Source organism: Drosophila gunungcola, assembly GCF_025200985.1.
Source record: "Drosophila gunungcola strain Sukarami chromosome 2R unlocalized genomic scaffold, Dgunungcola_SK_2 000030F, whole genome shotgun sequence".
Taxonomy (NCBI): Eukaryota; Metazoa; Arthropoda; class Insecta; order Diptera; family Drosophilidae; genus Drosophila; species Drosophila gunungcola.
The window spans coordinates 575,587-595,452 of NW_026453176.1; the positions used below are offsets into that span (position 1 = coordinate 575,587).

Genomic DNA, 19,866 nt, shown 5'->3' on the forward strand with positions numbered 1-19,866 from the left:
CATCTCGTTCCCGGCAATTTGCGCACTCACCGCTGAATGGCGCACACTATGTTGGTGGGCTTCAGGACGAGTGCAAAGGTGACACCGTAGCACATAAAAATTCCGGCCAGCAGGATGTAGCTCAGCTCCCGCCCCGATGCGCGCACTATGGGTGTGTCGTTGTGCCTGCGACGGGTGAAGAGGAAGGGCTTGGCTTTACTAAAGTTGCCAACTTTAACAGGAGCCTTTGCGCCAATTACGGCTTCGTTTTATGAATTTTGTGGCAAAGTTTGCCCAGGCATGTGTGAAAAGTTTTTAATTGCTTGGTGGCCAAATACTTTTAATGGGCCAATAAATATGACAGGGAAATCGTAAGCATAAAATATATCGATGGTTTTTCGGTATCGACAAAAGTTCTCTAGTTTAGATTGTTCGATTTATTTTATTTAGTTAAGAAGAAACGCTTTAGTTGGGTGCTCTGATTATTCGATACCCTTTAGTCTGTGAACCAATTTGAAATCAAAATTCCTCCGATAAAAAGAGCCACTAATGTGCAAACGCACAACTACAAGCGATAAAATCACTGATTATGTTTGACTTTCGTATCCTAAAATCTTCTGAAATAGTTGTTCGATTCGGAAAATGATTTTTACTCTACCCTAACACGTTAAAATTATTATTACAAAGGAATAAAGCAAAAAAAGGAATTTTTTTTGTACATTTTTGATAGCGCTACTCTTAAGAACCCCATACTTTAGTTATGGAATTTTAATTATGGGTTTCGATGCATGGTCGCTCACCTGACAAATACGCCCATGACAAAGAGCGTTACCAGGATGCCGGTCGCACTGAAAGCCATCGCGCCAATGGCCCAGGCGGAGCCAGGTTTGAGATATATCTCCGGGATGGGGCGGCAGTACTGCTTGTGGGCGTCGGGAAGGGTGCCCAGCTTACAGAGCTTGCAGTGGGTCTCGTCATCAGGGTGGCGGATCTGCAATGGACACACCGCACAAAGGAACACTAGATAAATGGATGGGGCGAGCTCAAAGGCGGCGTGTTTGCCATTCAGTTGCAGCCATTCTTTCAGGCCGGACCACTTAATTGTTTTCCGCTTCGATTTCACATCATTTTCGACGCGTTTGCTTCGGAATAATTCACTTGGGCTCTACATTTCAATCTTGTCGGCGAAGGGGCCGACAAATAAATTGCCGGGCCCAGCTGGGCATCACTTACTTGATAGGTTGTGCAATTGAAGCAGTGCCAGCAGCAGCTCTCGCCCTCGACGTACTTCTTGGCCTGGCCCACCAGACAGGGCAGGCTGCAGACGGACTCCGGCGGCTTGGGACTCAGCCGCTTGAACTTCACCTCTGCGGCAGCGGATGTAATAAAATCAAAATTAGTGCTCGATGGGAGGGGTATGCGATGATGCCAGCTTGGTCAGTTTCTGGATACGTTAACAGCTATTAAATCTCTATAAAACTAAGACTAGCTATTTTGAAACCCCAATTAATATGTTTATCTATTTATGATATATATATTATTTATGATTGATACCAGACTCAAATGTGTAATATATAAACTGTTACTCTTTCTTTTTATAATCTTGCGGTATAACTTTCCTTACCCTTTGCTTTGGTGTCCTTTTTAAGTAGTTCTTCGAGCTATTGAATTGATTTTATCTCTATTTATACAATGTGTTGCCAATAAACCACTTTGACTTTCTGAATCTTTAAGCTACGAATGTTCGGGTTACAGAAGTTCGATTGTATAATAGAGTTTTTAAAAATGTTTATATAAATTTAAAATGAAAATATATCACAAAAGGTGCCCAAAAGTAGGCACTAAGCAAATTAAAGTCATTTTTTCAAATAAATCAGAAGGACAAAGATATAAAATTCTGTAAAACTCCTTTTAAAGTAGTGTCAAAACCTTAGTGAGATAAATGGCACCTCCAATCCTAAAGGGATCACAATTCGTGTTTTCTAAACTTTTGCTTAGTTAAAATAGTTTAAAATTGTTGCTTTTTCTTTAATCCAAAGTTGGCAAGACCGGATGGCGATGGGTGTTGACTCTTACCCGACATATTGAGCCGCAGCTCGCCCTCCGTGTACTCGCCCACCTTTACCCAGTGGTACTGGCCCGCCTGCGACTGCTTAAAGTGGATGATGTTGTAGCGGGCCGGACCGTCACCGTTCCCGTCGAAGCGGAACTCATCGCCGCTGAGGCCTGCGGATGGAATTTAAGGTTTAAGCGGGAAGGGGGGGAGTTAAATGGGTTTATGGTTTCACGCCTTCGAAAGGCGGTCGCCCTATCAGAAAATTGACAATCTGCGCCAGTAAGTCAGAGCCTTTGGCTTCGGGCCGTCCGTCTGTCTGTGTAATTTATTGAATTTCAATCGAGTTCAATGACGATGACAAGCAAGTCAATTTTCCACTCGAAAGCATGGCCAATGCGCCTGGTGGTCTATTCGTGTGTGTGAGTGTGGCTTTTGGCACAACTGCCAGGAAATTTCCACTTAAGCTATTTGCGCAACACTTGCCGACAAAAGGAATAAAACGATAGCACTACAACTTGTGCTTGTCTGGCATCCTGTTTTAGAAATATACTCGAGAAACGCTCGTTCTCCGTTAATTTGACTTTGTTTTATCCCGCACAACTCGTCAATGAATAGCTTATACTTCCTACTCACCCTCGAACTCCACTTTACGCAAATATTTGAGCAAATCAGCGCCCTTCGTCGGCTTCATGGCATCGCAGAGCGAAGGCCCTCCGCCGCACAAGTCCCGGTGCATGTCCCTGGGGGAAGACATTTGATTACACACTTTTTAATATTCAGTTTTAATGTCATGATGAAGGCAACGACATTCAGCTTTGCAAGAACCACAAACATTTGGCGCCCATGCTACTTTTTTATACTTGATACATGGCTTAGAGGAAATAAGTTTTATTTTTAAAGTGATTTTGTGGTTCTTAAGAAAAGCATGATTTTTTATTTTATAAACTTACCTCAGGGCATAGGCAAATGCCATGACCGCATCGCTGACAAACTGCAATTGATCCTCGAAGTCGGTGTTTTGCCTTGAAAGCCGCTCCTTTTTGGTGCACTGTTTGGTGTAGTTATTGTATGGAGTGCTGGTACTGCCGGGATATCGACACTGGAAGTGATCTTCCCAGAATTCTGAGAGATTATGAACATTTTTAAAATGTATTTAGCCAGTTTGATTTAAGGTGGTCATTAATGAGTTTGTTATCGCGCTTCTTTGTTAAAAATTCGTTTTAATGATTTATTGTTTATTGTGTACTCAGTGAAAGCAAAGTTTAACTTTGAACAAAGCCTAGTACTTATGCTATCAAAATGGCTTGAAAACAAAAATTTCTTTCTTTTTTTTGCTTGACTACCGAGCAAAAAGTTTCATTTGCAAAACAAATCCTTAAGACTATGCTAGATATAATCATTTATTTTCTTTTGCAGCACTTATGATTTTCCTATTTTAATTTCTTTAAAATGTATATAAGAAGTCAGTGATTAAAGTGAGCCAAAGTGAAATAAAGCATAACTTACCCACAAACCAGGGATTACGTTGGTTGTTTTCCACCGTCAGGCTGAGAAAGTACTCCTCGAATCCGCGCACTGGGTTCGCCTGCGGCTGCACAGACAGCGTGCCTTCCACCTGTTGATGACACAGAACGCACGGGGCGTATGCTTAATGAGCTTGATCTCAAGTTAGGGCCAGGGTTAAGCACGCTCATATCTGGACTTGAAAGGTTTTGGCAAATTAATTAGACGCACACACGATTAATTTCGATTTAACCATAATTTATCATGGGAAAAGGCGTGTGAAAGTTTTATTCCGGTCGTCATAATTTATACATTTTTTTCGGTTACACCCACGTAAATACGTGTGTGTTTGGCCACAATCCAAACCATTAATCAAAACCTTTTTGCTCGTCCATTTAGGCTCATGATATTCGGCCCGTCATCCAGGCTGACGAAATAGTTCACTTACCTCCGGCTCGTAGTCGTCTGATACCAAATTTCGGGCACTCCAGCCGTCGGATCCGATCCACGAAAAGGAACCGGTTGCATTTGCCCGCCGCACTGCCCTCATCACTTGCCGCACCTCCTGGTCCGAGCCAAAAATAATGGCCCCTACGCAGAGAAGGATTAAAGGGATGCGAAAGCAGGAAAAGCAGAAATTAATTTTAATTGCAATCGATAATGAATAAGCGGCTTTACTGGGAAAAAAACAATCTGCAGCTCCCAAGTGCTCTTATATATATTTTATTTTTAAGCTCACTGAGCTCTTGTAATGAAAGGCTTGAAGTGTTCTTAAATGACAGACGGTCTTAAATGATAATATTGATTCTGAAAACAACAATGCTTTACAATCCATCGCATACTGACTTTTCGTAGGCAGGCAAAGGTTTTTCCCTTCACTTTGCAAGCTATTAATTGGCTTTGAAATTCAATAAACACCAGATGTAAGTTCACAAACAATGTGAATCAATGGCAAGATGGCATAACATAGCTGCTAATTGCTGAGCCCTCGTTTAAATCGTTAGAATTCGGCTTTGCAAAGTATCCTATATTTGGGTATTGACAAAAAAACACTCTTGGCGGTATTTCCCCAAATACTGGTCCCTTTATTGTCCCGCTTCGGCTCAAGTCTTTAGAAGTACGTGAGCTGCATTTGGCACTTTATATCGATCACGGCCATGAGGGCTTTTTGTCTTGTCCATAATTTTTTTTGCCCCTTCAACGTGTCTCGGTATCGACTTGCCACTGCTCCTCCGGCTACTCGAAGACAAAGGAACGGAAACTTAATCAAAGGCAGCGGCGGCAAAAGCAGGAAATCTTGTCGATACTCTTGTGAAGTGAGGTATATTTTCCTTGGATTTTCACTCTGCCTTAGATTGGCACTCAAACGGCTTCTTTGTGTGGTTGTATAAACTAGTCAAGTACCCTGTGTGTGCTTACAAGGGGGTATCAAATTAAATTAGTGAGCCCGTTCTGTTGGATACTTATGCAGATTAAGGGGAAAACTTTAAGTTCTAAAACGAGTAGGAACTTGCCATGTACTCCGTAAATCCCATCAACTCAGGCACAAGTGCGATAAAAAGGAAAAACATGTCGGCTTCCTCCACCCACATTCCATTTGGCCCCGATCCGAGGTGACACATGTGTGGGCTTCCGGACAAGCGTTAAGTTCACCCTCGACGACAGTTACCAGCCGCAGTTACGGATCCGGCGGAGCATCATTTTTCAGAGACCCAACTCGCAGCCGAACACGAACCCTCGATATGCAAAATTAAACAACTGATGCCAAAGAAAATACTTTGTCAAGTTGATTAATCGTTGCGAGGGAGCGAACAGTAAACGGCGTCAAATCACAAATCACAATAAATAATGACGGCCGAGGAACCCTTTTCGTGGGTGGGCCCTTGCTTCACGACTCCTGATGGCACATTTATGTAAATCAAATATTGTTTGCCAGACAAAAGTCAATTGTTATTGGTCGGCCCCCGTGTGCTTTTTATTGGCGGGCACGACCCTGCCTTCCATCACCCTTCTACGGTGCTGATTAATGATGGGCACTAAAGGTTAAGGCGGTAATTATTTTTAATATATTTCTTTACAGTGTCTGTAACTGACAGTTGATTAATATTTGGCAGGGGATTACAAAACAAAAAGTCTAAAGTTGAATTGATTGACATACTCCGCCTCTCAGGGCGGAGCAGCGGAAAAAAATCGTTTCCATTTAAATTAAGCTTGAAAAAACGTTCCGAATAATTTATTTTGTTTTTGTTTTTATGATTTAATTGCCTTGCCAGGCCATAAAAATGGTGTTATTCTCCCATCTTCAGGACTGTCAAGCACTTGTATTGAACAATGGCAAGGGGTTTTACTCTCGATCATAACAAATTTTTTTTCATATTTTTTCCGCCACCACAATATTAGCTCATCATTTTGTCTACTTTTGGAGAGCTATCTCCCAATTTGTTTGTCACCAACTTTTTCAGTTTGCTGTGCCATGAAATTTTTAATTTGCCGCTGGGACAAATGGAACAAATGCGCGACAGCGAGGGATTTTTAAAAGTATTTTCATTTAATTTCCGGGGCTCGCGACGCCCACCCGAAAACCCATAGTTCACGACTGCGGACTGCATTCATTGGGGCGTTGCGGAACGCTTCTCCTTTCGCATTGGGGATGCTTACTTCTTTGACATTTTCATTTAAAATAGAAATTTAACGGCCAGACTGCAGTTGCTTTTCCGGTCTGAAATTTACATTACCCTTCTCCTTTCACCGTTCTCAATTTTTTGCATACCTCGGGCCCGCGGCTTCGTCAACAGCTTCTGCACGATATTATCGTACGCGATGTCCTCGGCCACTCCCGAATCCTTTACCAGCTTCTCCTTGATGGCAATACAAATGTTGTGCCGTGCCAGGAGCTCCTCCAGCTCTTCGAAAGCCTGTTTGGGGGGTAAGAACAATTTTAATGTTGGGTGAGCAATAAAAAACCATATGCAGTGATGGGAACGGTAAACTTGTTTGTACAGGCTGGTACCATGCATTCACTTAAAATGTAAACCACTTACACAAAAGTCGAATTAGCATAAAACAAGAAGCCATTTACGATAGTGTACACTTTGCGCTTTCTAAATAGCTATTTATGTCATCGTAACCATTGTAATTTGTATTGTATTATAAATGGAAGCTAGTTTCGGCAAGCCGAAGTTTTAATATTCCATTTTAAATGATCAGTATATTAATATTGAGAAAAACTTAAGGAACAAGTTATAAACATAAAATAGCGATGGGGAAATTTCCAAGGGTCTAGCTTGACGGACGGATGTGCCATATCAACTCGTTTAGTCATACTGATCAAGAACACTTAGACTTCATAGGGTCAAAAATGTCACCGTCACTGCGTCACCATTTTCTGACCAATTCTATAATATAATCTGCAAAGTTATGAGAGCTACACGATAAAGCTTTGATCTTTTTTTTGGTCTTCGGTTATTTGTTTAAACTTGGACCACATCTACTATTTTTGGTCAAAACAATGAGTTAATTGTATTTTTTGCTCAAAATAAAACTAAACAGCAAATAACGATTTTTAGTATTTTACATCCTTGGATTCAGTTTTAAATTACTTAAAAATTGTTGTGAATATTATGAATAAAATCGTTAAAGAAAAGGTAAGCTGTTTTTTTTTTTAAGAAACGCATAAATACATTTGTCAGACCTGCTTCAGTATTTCTTATGCTACTTAACTGAACTACTGACTTTTCCCCCTTGATTGTTATTATTTATCAAAGAGCTCGGTAACAGTGGAGTACCCACCTTGATGCCGTAATTGCTTTCCTCGTAGATAATGGAGACGTAGCTCCAACCCATCCGCATGACAATCTCGACCATAGCCTTCACCTGGTAGTGATCCGAGGGAATCGTGCGGGAAAAGTACTCGAACCGCTGTTTGTTGCTCAGCTCGGGGCTGGTCGAGAAGTAGGATACCTGGTAAAAAAAACAGAGTGATGAGGGGGCTTTCGTTTTTCCTGTGAAGCACAAATATTTTTCCTGAAAAGCTGAGGAATGAATATAGTTGCGGGCGTGTTTTTCTATGTAACAACCATTTTCTTTTTAAGGTTTACGCTTTTAATGTTCATATTATTTCTCACTTGCTCTTGGCCGTTTGCTTTGCCAACACTTTCGTAAGCTTATTTACCAGCATGTACACATCCATATTTTCCCCCCTTTAAGCTCTTTTTGAGAAACCACAAACAATGCAGCAGTCGAAAGAAAACATTGCATGGCATTACTTTGCAAAAATCATATGCTTGGACTGCAGCTGCAAAAGGCAAACTGGGGTAACTTGGTTAAAGCACGGAAACCAATTTCACGCACAAATTAACTCACCGGTTTGGAAAAGGATTCACCCGCATGCATTCTGCCGAGGAAATGTGTGCAGTCCTAAAGTAAAGACGTCGTTGGCGAGTCAAGTCAACGGCAAGTGCTTAATGAACTACTTGGTTTGTAACGAAGTGTCATTACCATTAGTCAACAGTTTTCCACCCAAGTGTTTTATTACTTGTCAAAAGCTCTTGTCAAAGTACTAGAAATGTACTTCTCAGCTAACACAATATATGTACCTAATTTAGTTAATGATTTACAAATTCTCAATGTTAAATTCAACCAAATATTCTACTTATTGAACGGTATAAGGCGAAAGACAAATCTTCAAGTTAAAGATAGATAAATAAATAGTTCAAGCCCTCTTCAGACACTCAAGTTGCTCCTTTAATCCGTGTAAGTTTGTTTCAGAAACTGTAAGTACTCAAGTTGAAAACACTGGTTTACAAATTAAAATTGATAAAATCCTCCAGAGATCGAACCTTGTTTTTCCGGTGCAGATGGACTCCCTGATTCAAAAAATGAAATGAAATATGGAATCATTTTTTTTTAAGTGCAAAAATCGTATTTCACTTGCTTTCATGCAAATTTAATTTTTACCGATTTCCGCCATCAATAGCTATTTTATTGGAAATAGATCATTCTTCAAATTTTCATGGTCATCGAGGTCGATAAAGTTTGAATAAATTCCTAAAATTTAAGTTCCGATAATATAAATTAATTCTAAAAAATTCACATTTAAACCAGGGAAATCAATGCAAATATTGACACATAAATGCATCAAATAAAGTTACCACAATTTAAGAAGCAAGTTCGTATGAGGATGCACTCTTAATTGCTTGATTAAAACAACTAATATATGGCTTTTTAGATTAAGATAAGCTTTAAAATATTGGAAATGCAACCAATTTCCGCTAGGCCAAATTAAACTGTCTAAGCCGCTATAGACCGCAATTTCAGTAGCAGAATACGAAAAATTCGTTGGAAAATAACGTTTATACAGGCCCTGGAATCCTGGTGCACAAGCAAAATGTAATCAAATGTTTATGGCTGATTTATGAGCTCTCTTCAGGGACGCCAGGCTGGGCCTGCATACAACTGCTGCTGGTCCTTCGTGTGCGTTTTATGGCAATTGGCTTCTTTGGCGCTCGTCGCGCATTGACTTTCGGCTCCGGCTCACGTAGTTGCAGCAGCAGCACCGGACACTTAATCTCCCTTAACTTCGAGCACGTGATTTAAAAAATGCTAGTTTGTTTTCTGCTGTAAAACTAATGGCAGCTTGTAACATTTCTCTCTTTTCTTCTATGGACAACCCAAAAATAATAGGAAGAATGGGTTAGAATTTCTTGAATACCTTGAACATTTGTTAAACTGTAGTTAGTTAATTTAACAATTTCATGGTCTACTTATCAATATAATATATTCGTTTTTGCTACTTATGCTATACATTCTACAACTAAATCAAATTTATCGTATTTTTCTTTTCCACTCCCATTTGGAAATTACAAATAATCCTGAACTAGAAATTGCACTTTTGTGTTTCTTTGATTTCTGAGTGTCCCTACATTAAAGAAACATACTGTGTGCCAGAGGCACATATATAGTATGTGAAAGTGCTGCACTTTGACATACTTGTTGGCCTGCAGGATTCGACCAATTTAGTAGCACGTGCAGGCACTTCGGAGAAAGTAACCATTACAAAAGTTAACATGTGGCTTCTGGGAAATTTTAATTACGAAATACAGAAAACTTTTGTTGGTCAAACTAGCAAACATTAGTAGCTGCGAGCTAGAAACAAAACTGACTCCGCTATTGTGAAGTGACCTTCTGGTTTCGCCTGTTCGGTTATGTATAGCAACAGTTTCCGATCCACCATAGAAACTCACCTGGGGAATTCGAAATAGCCGCAGTAAATTGGCAACTTGTATTGATGTGACCGAGGAGGCGGCGCCGACCACCCCCGAAATGACCTTCCGCACTTGCGTCTTGTTGCAATGATATTCCGCATCGTCAATATTGCTGATGGATCCTGAAAATAACAGAAACAAACACGAGTTGAGGTGAACCATATCTAGCACTTTTCATACAAACAAAAATGTTTTTAAGCTGGCAATGATATATTTCCATGAAAATTTCATTATGCACTTGAAATGACAATAACAGAAGCCAATTTTGCCAAAAGAATTTCGTGAGAATCCATGAATTCACAATAATTTAACACTCAAATTTGGTCTTTTATAGGAATTCATAGCTAAGAAAAAAAAAGAACAACAATCCAAAAACTAACAATAATTATAAGCCTAATATCTATTAAAAAGAAAGAAAACTTTAAAACTTTAATTGAAGTTAAATGTTGAGCTTAGAGAAACTTTAAACCTTAAAATTAAAACTTAAACAGCTGCAAGAAAGTTTTCCTTTCAAAATCTTGAGGTTAAATATTACCGCAGTACCCAAAACTAAAATATCTTACAAATTGGTAGACGTGTTGCCACTGTTAGAAAGAATTCATATTTAGTGTTGAGGTGGCGTTTTTATAAAGACGAAACAGTTTGAGGTTGACAAATTCGTATGGCACTTTATTTAAATTCAAATAATTAAACAAAAGGAGCTTTAAACAATTTTTTTGTTGTTGCTCGGTCTGTGGCGTGATCTTAATTATTTCAATTTTTATACGTGGTTTATGTTGGTTAACATTTAGTTAAGTTAAACGTTGGGATAAAACTCCGCAGGGAAGATTTTCATTCAGAACTTTTAAAGGAAAATTATTTACACTATACCCAAGACAACTTACCAAATTGGTGGGCGTATTGCTACGCCCACCCAATATTTAGTGCTGGCAGCTGCGCTTAAGTGCAAATTAATTAACTCTTCGGTTGGGAGCGACCATACTCGTACATACCATCGATGCCAAACTAGATTATTAGTAACCAAAAAATATGGGAAAGGGGAAGAGGGATGACTGTGCGGGTACAGTGAGGCATAGACAGAGCAACCGACCGAGGCAGGCCGGCATCGGCATCGGAAGCGGTATAGTTTACGGCCTGCCTAATCCTGTCAATATAATTCAGTGACTTGGAAAATTATATTTTTCATACGTCATACGCAACAAAGAGCGAGATAGGGATGCGGTTGGGGAAACGAGAGAGCGATAGAGATAGAGAAGCACAGCACGTCGCTCAAATAAATCCTTGTCGCGCACATAAATAATGAAATTATGGAGATTAGAAAGTGTTCAGGGACGATGACAAGGATGCTGGCTCTGTGCCCAATTGATTATGGATTGTTGGCTGTGTGTGTGTGTGTGTGTGTGCTAGCGTGTCTGTGTGTGTTTATGATTTTGTGTGCGCTAGTCTGAGTGTGTGCGCCTCTTTGTTTGGCTCGATAAAAGTAATAAGCGGCATTTTATGTGTCCTTGATCTTCCCCCAAAGCTCCTCCTTCGAGACAAACTCAATAAGCTTCGCCGTTTTGTCTTAAGGGAATTATGCATATTCAGTTGGCAAGTGAGCTACAATATTTGGTCGGGAAATCCCATAATTTATTTATTAATTTGGAAACTAATGAATTCTCTGACGCCAGCTTAGTAAGAGTTTTTCTACTCTGCCTAAGATGGGATAAAGTACATATTTTATACTACCGAAATAAAAGGTTAAACTTTATTGCGATCGAACCGATTGCCGAAAGGTTAGCTAATTAAATCGAAAATGTTTATGCTCTGATTTGCTGTGTTGCTGAATAATGGCTCTATTTCATACGTATGCATAAATACATGAAGCATAAATCCTGAAGATACCGCAATGTAATTTCGGTTATCATTTGCCTGAATAAATTCGCAAACTGGTTCCGTCCGCAACAAATGCGGTATTGCAACTAAAAACAAAAATGCAGAAACTACTTTTGCTCACAATGAAGCCAACATATAGTAAGTTGCCAAACCCGAGGCAAACACAATTTGCATATAAATACCAACATCAACATGGGCTGTTTTACGTGGCGAATGCGCAATGTGTACGATGAACAGCACATCAGCCGCAAACTGATTCAAAATGGCCTTAAAAGCATTGGGGAATTTATTCATAAAAATCCAATTAACTAAGCACGTTGCATTCTTAATCAATTCTTCTCAAGACAATGTGAGGTAGTTATCTTAACCAATTAACATTATTGTTTGTTTTATTATAATTTTTTAAATTACAAATTAAAAAATAAGCTCGCATAGGATAATTAAATAACAATTTCTTAGTTTTTTTCACTTAAATTATGCACATTTATTATATTTTAATGAGTATCCTTTTCCTTTGTACGAGATAATGACATGCAAATTGCAGTGGGATTGCATATATAGTGGAAGTGGTTTAAAGAATGCTGTTTTTTCTATTGTGTCATTTTTGCACACGGAGGTTTATATTAATAAGGCTTGGGTTGGTACAGTTGGTGTGACCAAGCTATATCTATTTCTTTAAATCGGATCTTGTCTATTAATGTTGGCTTTCGTAGAAATTTTAATAATAGGGAGATTATGTTAATAACCTATCTCCCTTAGAATATGGTGCCAGAATGTTCAATCTAAAATGTTATGAACTGAATTTTGGCTTGCTAAATAAAAGGTATTAATGGCACATAATGTCCCTATAGATTTGTAGCAGCGTGTTAAAAATTATTTTAGAAATAACTTGTTTTTATTTGCATAATGACCACACGAAGTCCCAAAAACTACTCACCTTTGATAAAGTCCACGGCCATTTCGAGGCCATACGAGTCCTTGTCGCAGTCGTCCAGGATGTGGGCGCCCAGGGTGATATTCGGCAGCAACTGCTCCCGGTTTATCCTGTCGATTGTGAAGAGCATGGCCTCCAGGGCCTGAATGCCGCCCTGCGGCATGATGGGGCCACAGGTGATGCTGTCCTCGCGCGAGTGCACCATCATCAGGCCGCCCAGGATCACGTCGCCCTCCACGATGGCCTCCCGCTTGACGGGCCAGTGCCTCTGCGGCTGGGTGGCGTACAGCCGATCAGTCTGGAAGCTCAGTGAATCCGGCAGGGATCTCAGGTGCTTCCCACTCCCATCCAGGTTTAGGATGCCAGGGGGCAGGTGGCGACCGCGATGACGGCCGGAACGAGGCGATGCCAGGTCAATATTGGCATACCGCTGGTAGTCCTCCACATCGAAATGGTCGTAGGACAGCCCTCCGTTCGAGCGAGTCGGATATGGATGCCTGCCATCCGGCAATGGATCATCGTTGGCGTAATCCGGCGACTGCAAGTGAGTCACCCACTGACGCCAGTGTTTGCCCAGCTGCTGCTGCCGCTGCTCCAGTTGCAGGATCTCGTAATGGCTCTGTCTGTGCTTCCGGCCGTGATACTTCCCCCGGTGATGATGCTGACGATGATGGAGGTGCTCGCAGCCAACATGATTGCCATAGCTATTGCCATTTCCATTACCACTGCGACTACCATGATGACGTGGGGCCACCTCCTCGGCCTCCAGCGGAATGTCGCCCACCACCACCTGACTCTCGGCTTGAAGGATGTGACAGGTGGGCAGGACAACCAGAACCAGCAGCACACAGATTTGCACAAACCATTTGCTGACACAGATGGCTTTCATATTGGTTGGCCTTGGCTATGTTTTTCAGCGTAATATATTTGCGTGTTTGCACGATGCAAAGCTTTTATTTGAATATGCGCGGATATGGGTTGGATACCCCACGGCGGATTAGCTTGCTGTTCAATTGCTGGTCGCGATATGTGGCATGCATTTTGGGCTTTGTTTTCGTTGATTGCTCACAGTTTAAAGATTTTTTTACGCTTTTGCATTTTGATTGTCCGTCTGTCTGTATGGGCAAATGGAGCGATTGCGAAATTATTACGAGTTTCCAATAAATATTTGCAATTGCCGACCCGGTTCAAAATGTTTCACTTCACAAAACTATTGCTCGCAAAAGCTTTCATGTTTAAATATAATTTTAATAATTGGCATTTTAGAAGGAAACTAAACATTTATGATTTTGACGGTTGAAATATTTTTAACTGGTTCTAAATCGATTTATTTTCAATTTGTCGTGGAATCGAATTAATGCTTTATCTTATTTATATGACTGGAGTGTTTGGTAATTTAGTTTATATGATTGAAGTTTCTGGTAATAACACACAGCACAGCAAAATAAAAATTTAACAAACTTTTTTTTTTTAGTTTTTTCTCCTTTTTATTATTTAAAAGCTTGTATGATATTCACGGTTAAGGGTCATTCAATCATAAAATTATGAAATTGTCACGACTGGGTTTTCATTAAAATTGGGAGGAAAACCGAAACCCCCAACAGGTTTTCGGATCCCCCAAGCTTATAACTGTCAACCTACCCCGAACACTGGTCTTCGGTGAGCGTGGCCCCGGGCCATTTGCCCATAAAAATGATTGCCCTGAGGTAAATTAAGTTTGCATAAAATTTTACCCGCAGCCGCCACAAGACGAGGGAAAATGCGAGTAAATGCAAGAAAGCCTTTGCCGTGGGCAGTGAAAAAAGAAGCAAAAAAGGCGGGTTCGCCGGAGGATTGGCAACGGTAATTAATCAAATTGTTGGCGTCGTAATGAGCTTGTCGGTGGACCCAGTCCCAGGCCCCCAAGCCTGTCACCCACCCAACTTTCACCCACTGTCACTTCCGCTTTTACCCGCCACACTAATCAACAAACGCGTTAACGCCACTTTAGACAAGGCCTGCAGTTGGAGTTTACAAAATTACTTATCATCAGTATAATCAGCGGCATTATCAAGGTAACCCGTAATGACACTGGAGGTCTGTTGGGTAGCCGGGTGGTTCGATGGGTGGCTGAGCCTCAATCCTCAATGTCTGTCACTGTCGGGGAGTCGTGGGGCACCACCCGCCTTGCAGCATCTGCGCCGCTGGCTGTTGGGACGCATCGAATAATGAGATTGCGTTAAACAAATGGAGCTTTCCCTTTTTATTGTACGCAATAGACACCGGAGGCTGCTTACACGCTCGTAATTTATTTTGATTACACTTGTCGCTCCTCTGTCAGTGTCTCTCATCCGGCAATCGCTTCTCCTGTGATTCGGGCATTACGACATTTTCGGTTTGGTTGTTTACTTAACTCCTACTATCAGCAATTAATTTGAAAGCACAAGATCTTTATTAGTGGGAGCCAACGTCTTAATTTTCTTCATAATATAACATTTTATTTCTACAAACTGTCAACGATCAAAAAAGACCAACTTTGATCTTAATAACTTGTGGATTCTCTAAAATTTGCTTAAGTAAATATTCTAAAAATGATTTTTTATGTTAGTTGTTAGCAAACTATGATTATCTTCAATTTAATTTCCCAACACCAACCTTCAACGATTTTCTCTAATTTTGTTGAAGAGTTAAATATTGCATATAATATTTTACTGTCCAAGTTCTTGTCGCTAAATTAAGCTTAAAGAACCCTTGTTTTATAAATATAGAGTCGTTAAATATTTTTTCATAAATTCCTGAATATCACTCAAAACGGCTTGAAGTTTTCCCTGCAAACATTCTTAGAAACTACCTACTTGGAATTTAAATCAAGATTTTTTCTTCGTATCGAATCATGGTGATTTCAGCGAAGGGCACGTAATATTCCCTTCTTGCTGAAACATTTTTTGCATAACGAACACTGCCTCAGGCTGTCAGTGACACTTGTCTCAACGTGTTTTGTTGGACAATGTTCAGAACGAGGCATTAGGAGGAGCGATTCCAACCCAAGCCATAACATCCCAACTCTACAGCACTCGAACCCATTTCTGTGTGGGCCAACTAAACGCCCACTTCGCTTTGTCATTGTCTTATTTTGCATTTTGTATGGGGGACTTTGATTTGATTGAGCATTTTGTTCGTTCGCCTTGTCCCTTTTGCTGATTTGAATTTTCGTTAAAGTTTGTTTTTTTTTTTTTTCGCTGAAATATTGAATATAATACCAGTTGGGCTTTAAGGCCAGCAGACGATATCAATCTGTTGGCTTTTCCCACTCATTCCCTTTCAGTCTGTTGTGCAAATTGATTTTCATCAAAGAAATTTACAGTCGCATGAAATTGACGATTCGCCGAGTATTTGTGTCAATTCGACCTTTAAAGCGAAGTATATATTACTGTACCATAAGTTAAGATAAAACCGAATATACCTTTTCATACTTGAGAGTAATGAAACTGCCTTTGCTTTCACATGTATTTATCGATGACCACTTGAAGTAAAATACACTTGGATCGCTTTGTATCCTTTATGAATGGTTATATTGAAGAGCAGCCAAGGGCCTTTTTAAAATATCAAAAGAAATACTTCAGTTGAATCAAACGTTAAATAACGAGCCTATTCAATAATCAGAACACTCAGTTCAAGCCCATGATTTAGTTTAGTTTCGAGTCGGTAGTGAGTGGTATTATAATTCTTTAAACTTAATCCACCTCAATTCCTTTTAATTTCACATCTCATTTGCTGTCACTTTCCTGACAGCCACCGAATTGCGTCATTTGCATAAATTCCTGGGCCAAACAATAAAGCAAATTTCGCATCAAATAACTTTCAATCACCTGCCACACACTCCCCAAGTCGGCACCTGAGTACCCTGAGCTGCAGCTAATGTCCTGGTCCCAGGATCAGGAGTCGCCTTCAATTTGCCGGCAGAACACACAAAATGAACAGTAACACATGTAGGCGACCAGAAGTATGCCACTCGCACCCAAAATATGAATAATTCGGGGAGCGAGACATGCAAATGTCTACATCTCCTTATCCAACGTGAGTTACAAATGCGAGTCTGTGATAAATTTCGTTCACATGCCAAAAAACACGGAAAGTTGTCAGCCAAGGGAACGAGGCGTCAGGTAGCTGGTAATCACGACATTTCAAATTCCATATGCAGATATTGCCTCGCCTACGCGCCGGCGAATTTGTGACAGTTGTGTAAATACAATTTTTTAATTTTATTATCGCGAAAATGTATTACGGGCAATAACATTCAGGCCCTGGGGTAGGCCCAAAGTTATGAAATTGGCCATGTCTGTGGTGAGTGATCAATCAGATGACTTCTGCTGGCCTATTTTGTATTCACTGCACACAGCATTCAATGGTGCACACAAACAAAAATATATACACATTTTATACAATGCTTAAAAACATTTTCGTGACTTAAATAAATACCAATTTTTATCGAAATAATATATTTTAATCACGAGTTCCAAAAGATTACATTATTTTTTATTGCATACTTTTAGACACCTTTTAAAACCATTTCAAACCCATAGTGATTTCCGCAAAAATATCAAAAAAATATCTTTTTAGGAGCGCACTTTAAAAACCAATAATGCATTTTTATCATTTGTTGATAGCATAACAAAAATACATTTTTGTCCTGTGTAGTAGAACAAAATCAATGGCTTTTTCGTAGGTTTTTCCCCTTAATTTCGGTTCTGTTTGTCTGCGTGCCTAGATGGGATAAATAGAGGTCCCCGGGGGAGAAGGGCGTCAAACAGATGAAATCAATTACATTTCTCTAATGTAGGCACATCTGCCCTTTTCCACTCTCTCTGGCCTAAAAGGGGCTTTGTCTTAAGTTTTCTTTGGCCCTGGGCCTTCAGCAGCCTGCCTGATTTTCCTTCTTTTTCGCTCAGACGGGGTGAAATCTCAGGTATTTGCGAGCTAATAAAGTTTGCCTTAAAGTATTTGGCATAAAACTTGGTCTGCGTGGCCGGGGATATTTGTTTTGATATTAGTGGGTCCTAAGCATGCATGACATGCCTTCCATCCAGCCTATTCATATTTGCTTAGTTCAGCTGTCTGGCCTCGCCAACAATGTACAGTCCTTACACGTGGCCCTCTGCGCATTGGTAAGCAATTTCCATGCCTCGTTTCGCTTGGCTCGTATCAATAATTTCCTAGGTTTTATTGTTATTTGCGAGTATTTTTATGTGTTTGCCAAGACGAACCCGCCGCGCCTCGAAGCGTGTATATCCCGATCCCAAGCCTTAAATTGAACTCGGTACTGAGGTAGTTGGATGACCTTAATAGGGGTGGCTGTCACAGGACTTGGCCTATTTGCCACCAATGGCAAATTAAATTCCATGTTAATATCGAGCACCCAACTTATATTTGAGTAAAAATAAAGACCTGTTTGCCAATGAATTAATTAAATTAATTGGCATTAATAACATATCAGTTCGATGCCCATAAGTGCGAAAAGCTTGTTTAATAACTACACTGTTTTTAAAACTGCCAAGCAGTGTTGTTAATATGAATTTAATTGAGCTCCCATGACAATTGCAACTAAATAGTATAATAATAAATAGCAATTAAATACCTTTCAAGGAAAAGGGAAAAATCAGGCAGTGACACAAAAGAGCCGGAAATCTAACGGGGCCATTAACTGAAATGTGGCGGAAGTTTCATATAAAAACGCATTTATCCTGTCGCACACACACAAAAACACACATACTCGCTCAGAAAACAGATTACAGGAAAAGGAAATCAACAGGCGATGCCATGTAGCAATTTAGCAGCAAATTGTTTTCTTCCACATGACAGTAGCAGGCAAACCTCAAGCCTTAAGCTCAATCAAATGTCATGCAGACCAGGTCAGAGAGCCAAATCAGAAAGTAACCTGCTGAATACAAATAGTTTGATGATGAAAAAAAAAACCAAAACCCCTCCAGTCACTTTGATCATTGCATTGTGGCTTATATTATCTCCATCATACAGAATTAAGCTCAATTGAAATACGAGAACGCTTTCTATTTAGCTGTAATTAAATTCAGAGCGGGCGATAAACGCATTAGGCTAAGTAACTAAATGCGGCAGTAAAGTGAAATTTTTCATAATTAATTTTGTGACTATCTACTCGAATTCCCTTCCTAGTTCCACGAGTTCCCCCCTCTGGCATGTTTAAGCACACTTTGTATTGTTATTGTATTGTTAACACAGAGCTACAAACCTGGGGTCTCGGCCAAAAGGCCACGCCCAATTGTGCTGCATACGGGCTGTGAATTATTTACACGTTGGCCAGGGGAACCGACATTACACCATTATGTATAGCATACTTCGGGTCTACTAGTCCTATAAAATTCGATTGAACCCTGGTCATTTAGCTAATTGAATTCCGTTACGCATTAATGACAAACAGCCCATTGTGGCCAATGAGTTTTCGTTTGTGATACAAGCAATATGAAATTATGTGAAGATGGGCTGGAATCTAAACAATTTCATGAATTTCTTTTACCGTACAAACTATTTATTTGCATAAAAAACAAATTTAACGCACTCACATAAGCTGAACAACGGTTTTTCTAACACTGTTTACTTTAACAACTTAACATAAAAAGATTTTCAAAGTTCTCAAGTTTTATGATTTGTTTTGTTGGTTTATTAAATTAAAACCTTATACACTTCTTAACTTGTAAAACCTGTTTAAAATCTATTTGTTTTGGTAAATACAAATTAAAAAAAAACGGTACCGAATTATTTGTTTTTTTAATAATGCCTTAATTTTCATTAAATTTCTAGCATTTTGCGAATTAAATTGACCCCCAAAAATCATTGAATGACCACCTGCAAATCATGGGTGCAACTGCTTGATCTGGCTTGCACATTTCAATTTCCTTTCTTATCAGAGAGGTTCACACTTCTTCCTGTTGAGAAGTGTGACTGCAGGACATCGTTTGCGCAAATGGTTGTGCACGGCGCTGTAAATAATCCACACCATGTTTGCTTGCCACTTGACAGGACAGAGATCCTTACGGCAACTCTGTAAGAGCCAATATCAGCAAACATCCAGAAGGCAGCTGGCGAGGGCAAAATTACACTATATTGGTTCGAAAATCGAATGCTGACATGGCGACACAATGCGCTGAAATGCACTCAGGCAGCTACAATTTATTTATCCTTATGTGTATATATTTATGCAGTCGACGTTTGCCAGTCAACACTTTATGACATTTATTCAGGAA

General features: G+C 39.9%; 1 protein-coding gene across 6 annotated transcripts in view; it reads right to left on the minus strand.

The window, feature by feature from the left end:
* Window positions 1–19,866, minus strand: part of LOC128256875 (metabotropic glutamate receptor 2) — a 91,001-nt gene that overhangs the window by 6,622 nt on the left and 64,513 nt on the right. For 3 of the 6 annotated variants that reach the window (XM_052987574.1, XM_052987575.1, XM_052987577.1), the window contains exons 3-13: window positions 9,781–9,923; window positions 7,328–7,498; window positions 6,309–6,453; window positions 3,987–4,129; window positions 3,542–3,650; window positions 2,986–3,157; window positions 2,669–2,775; window positions 2,056–2,205; window positions 1,213–1,346; window positions 780–970; window positions 31–165 (exon numbers count right to left, since the gene is read on the minus strand). In XM_052987574.1, the coding sequence (XP_052843534.1) occupies window positions 31–165; window positions 780–970; window positions 1,213–1,346; window positions 2,056–2,205; window positions 2,669–2,775; window positions 2,986–3,157; window positions 3,542–3,650; window positions 3,987–4,129; window positions 6,309–6,453; window positions 7,328–7,498; window positions 9,781–9,923 (1,600 nt within the window). Of the gene's footprint in view, window positions 1–30; window positions 166–779; window positions 971–1,212; window positions 1,347–2,055; window positions 2,206–2,668; window positions 2,776–2,985; window positions 3,158–3,541; window positions 3,651–3,986; window positions 4,130–6,308; window positions 6,454–7,327; window positions 7,499–9,780; window positions 9,924–10,039; window positions 10,117–12,613; window positions 13,884–19,866 lie in introns of those variants that run through there. The other 3 variants (XM_052987576.1, XM_052987578.1, XM_052987579.1) reach the window with 3 other exon arrangements.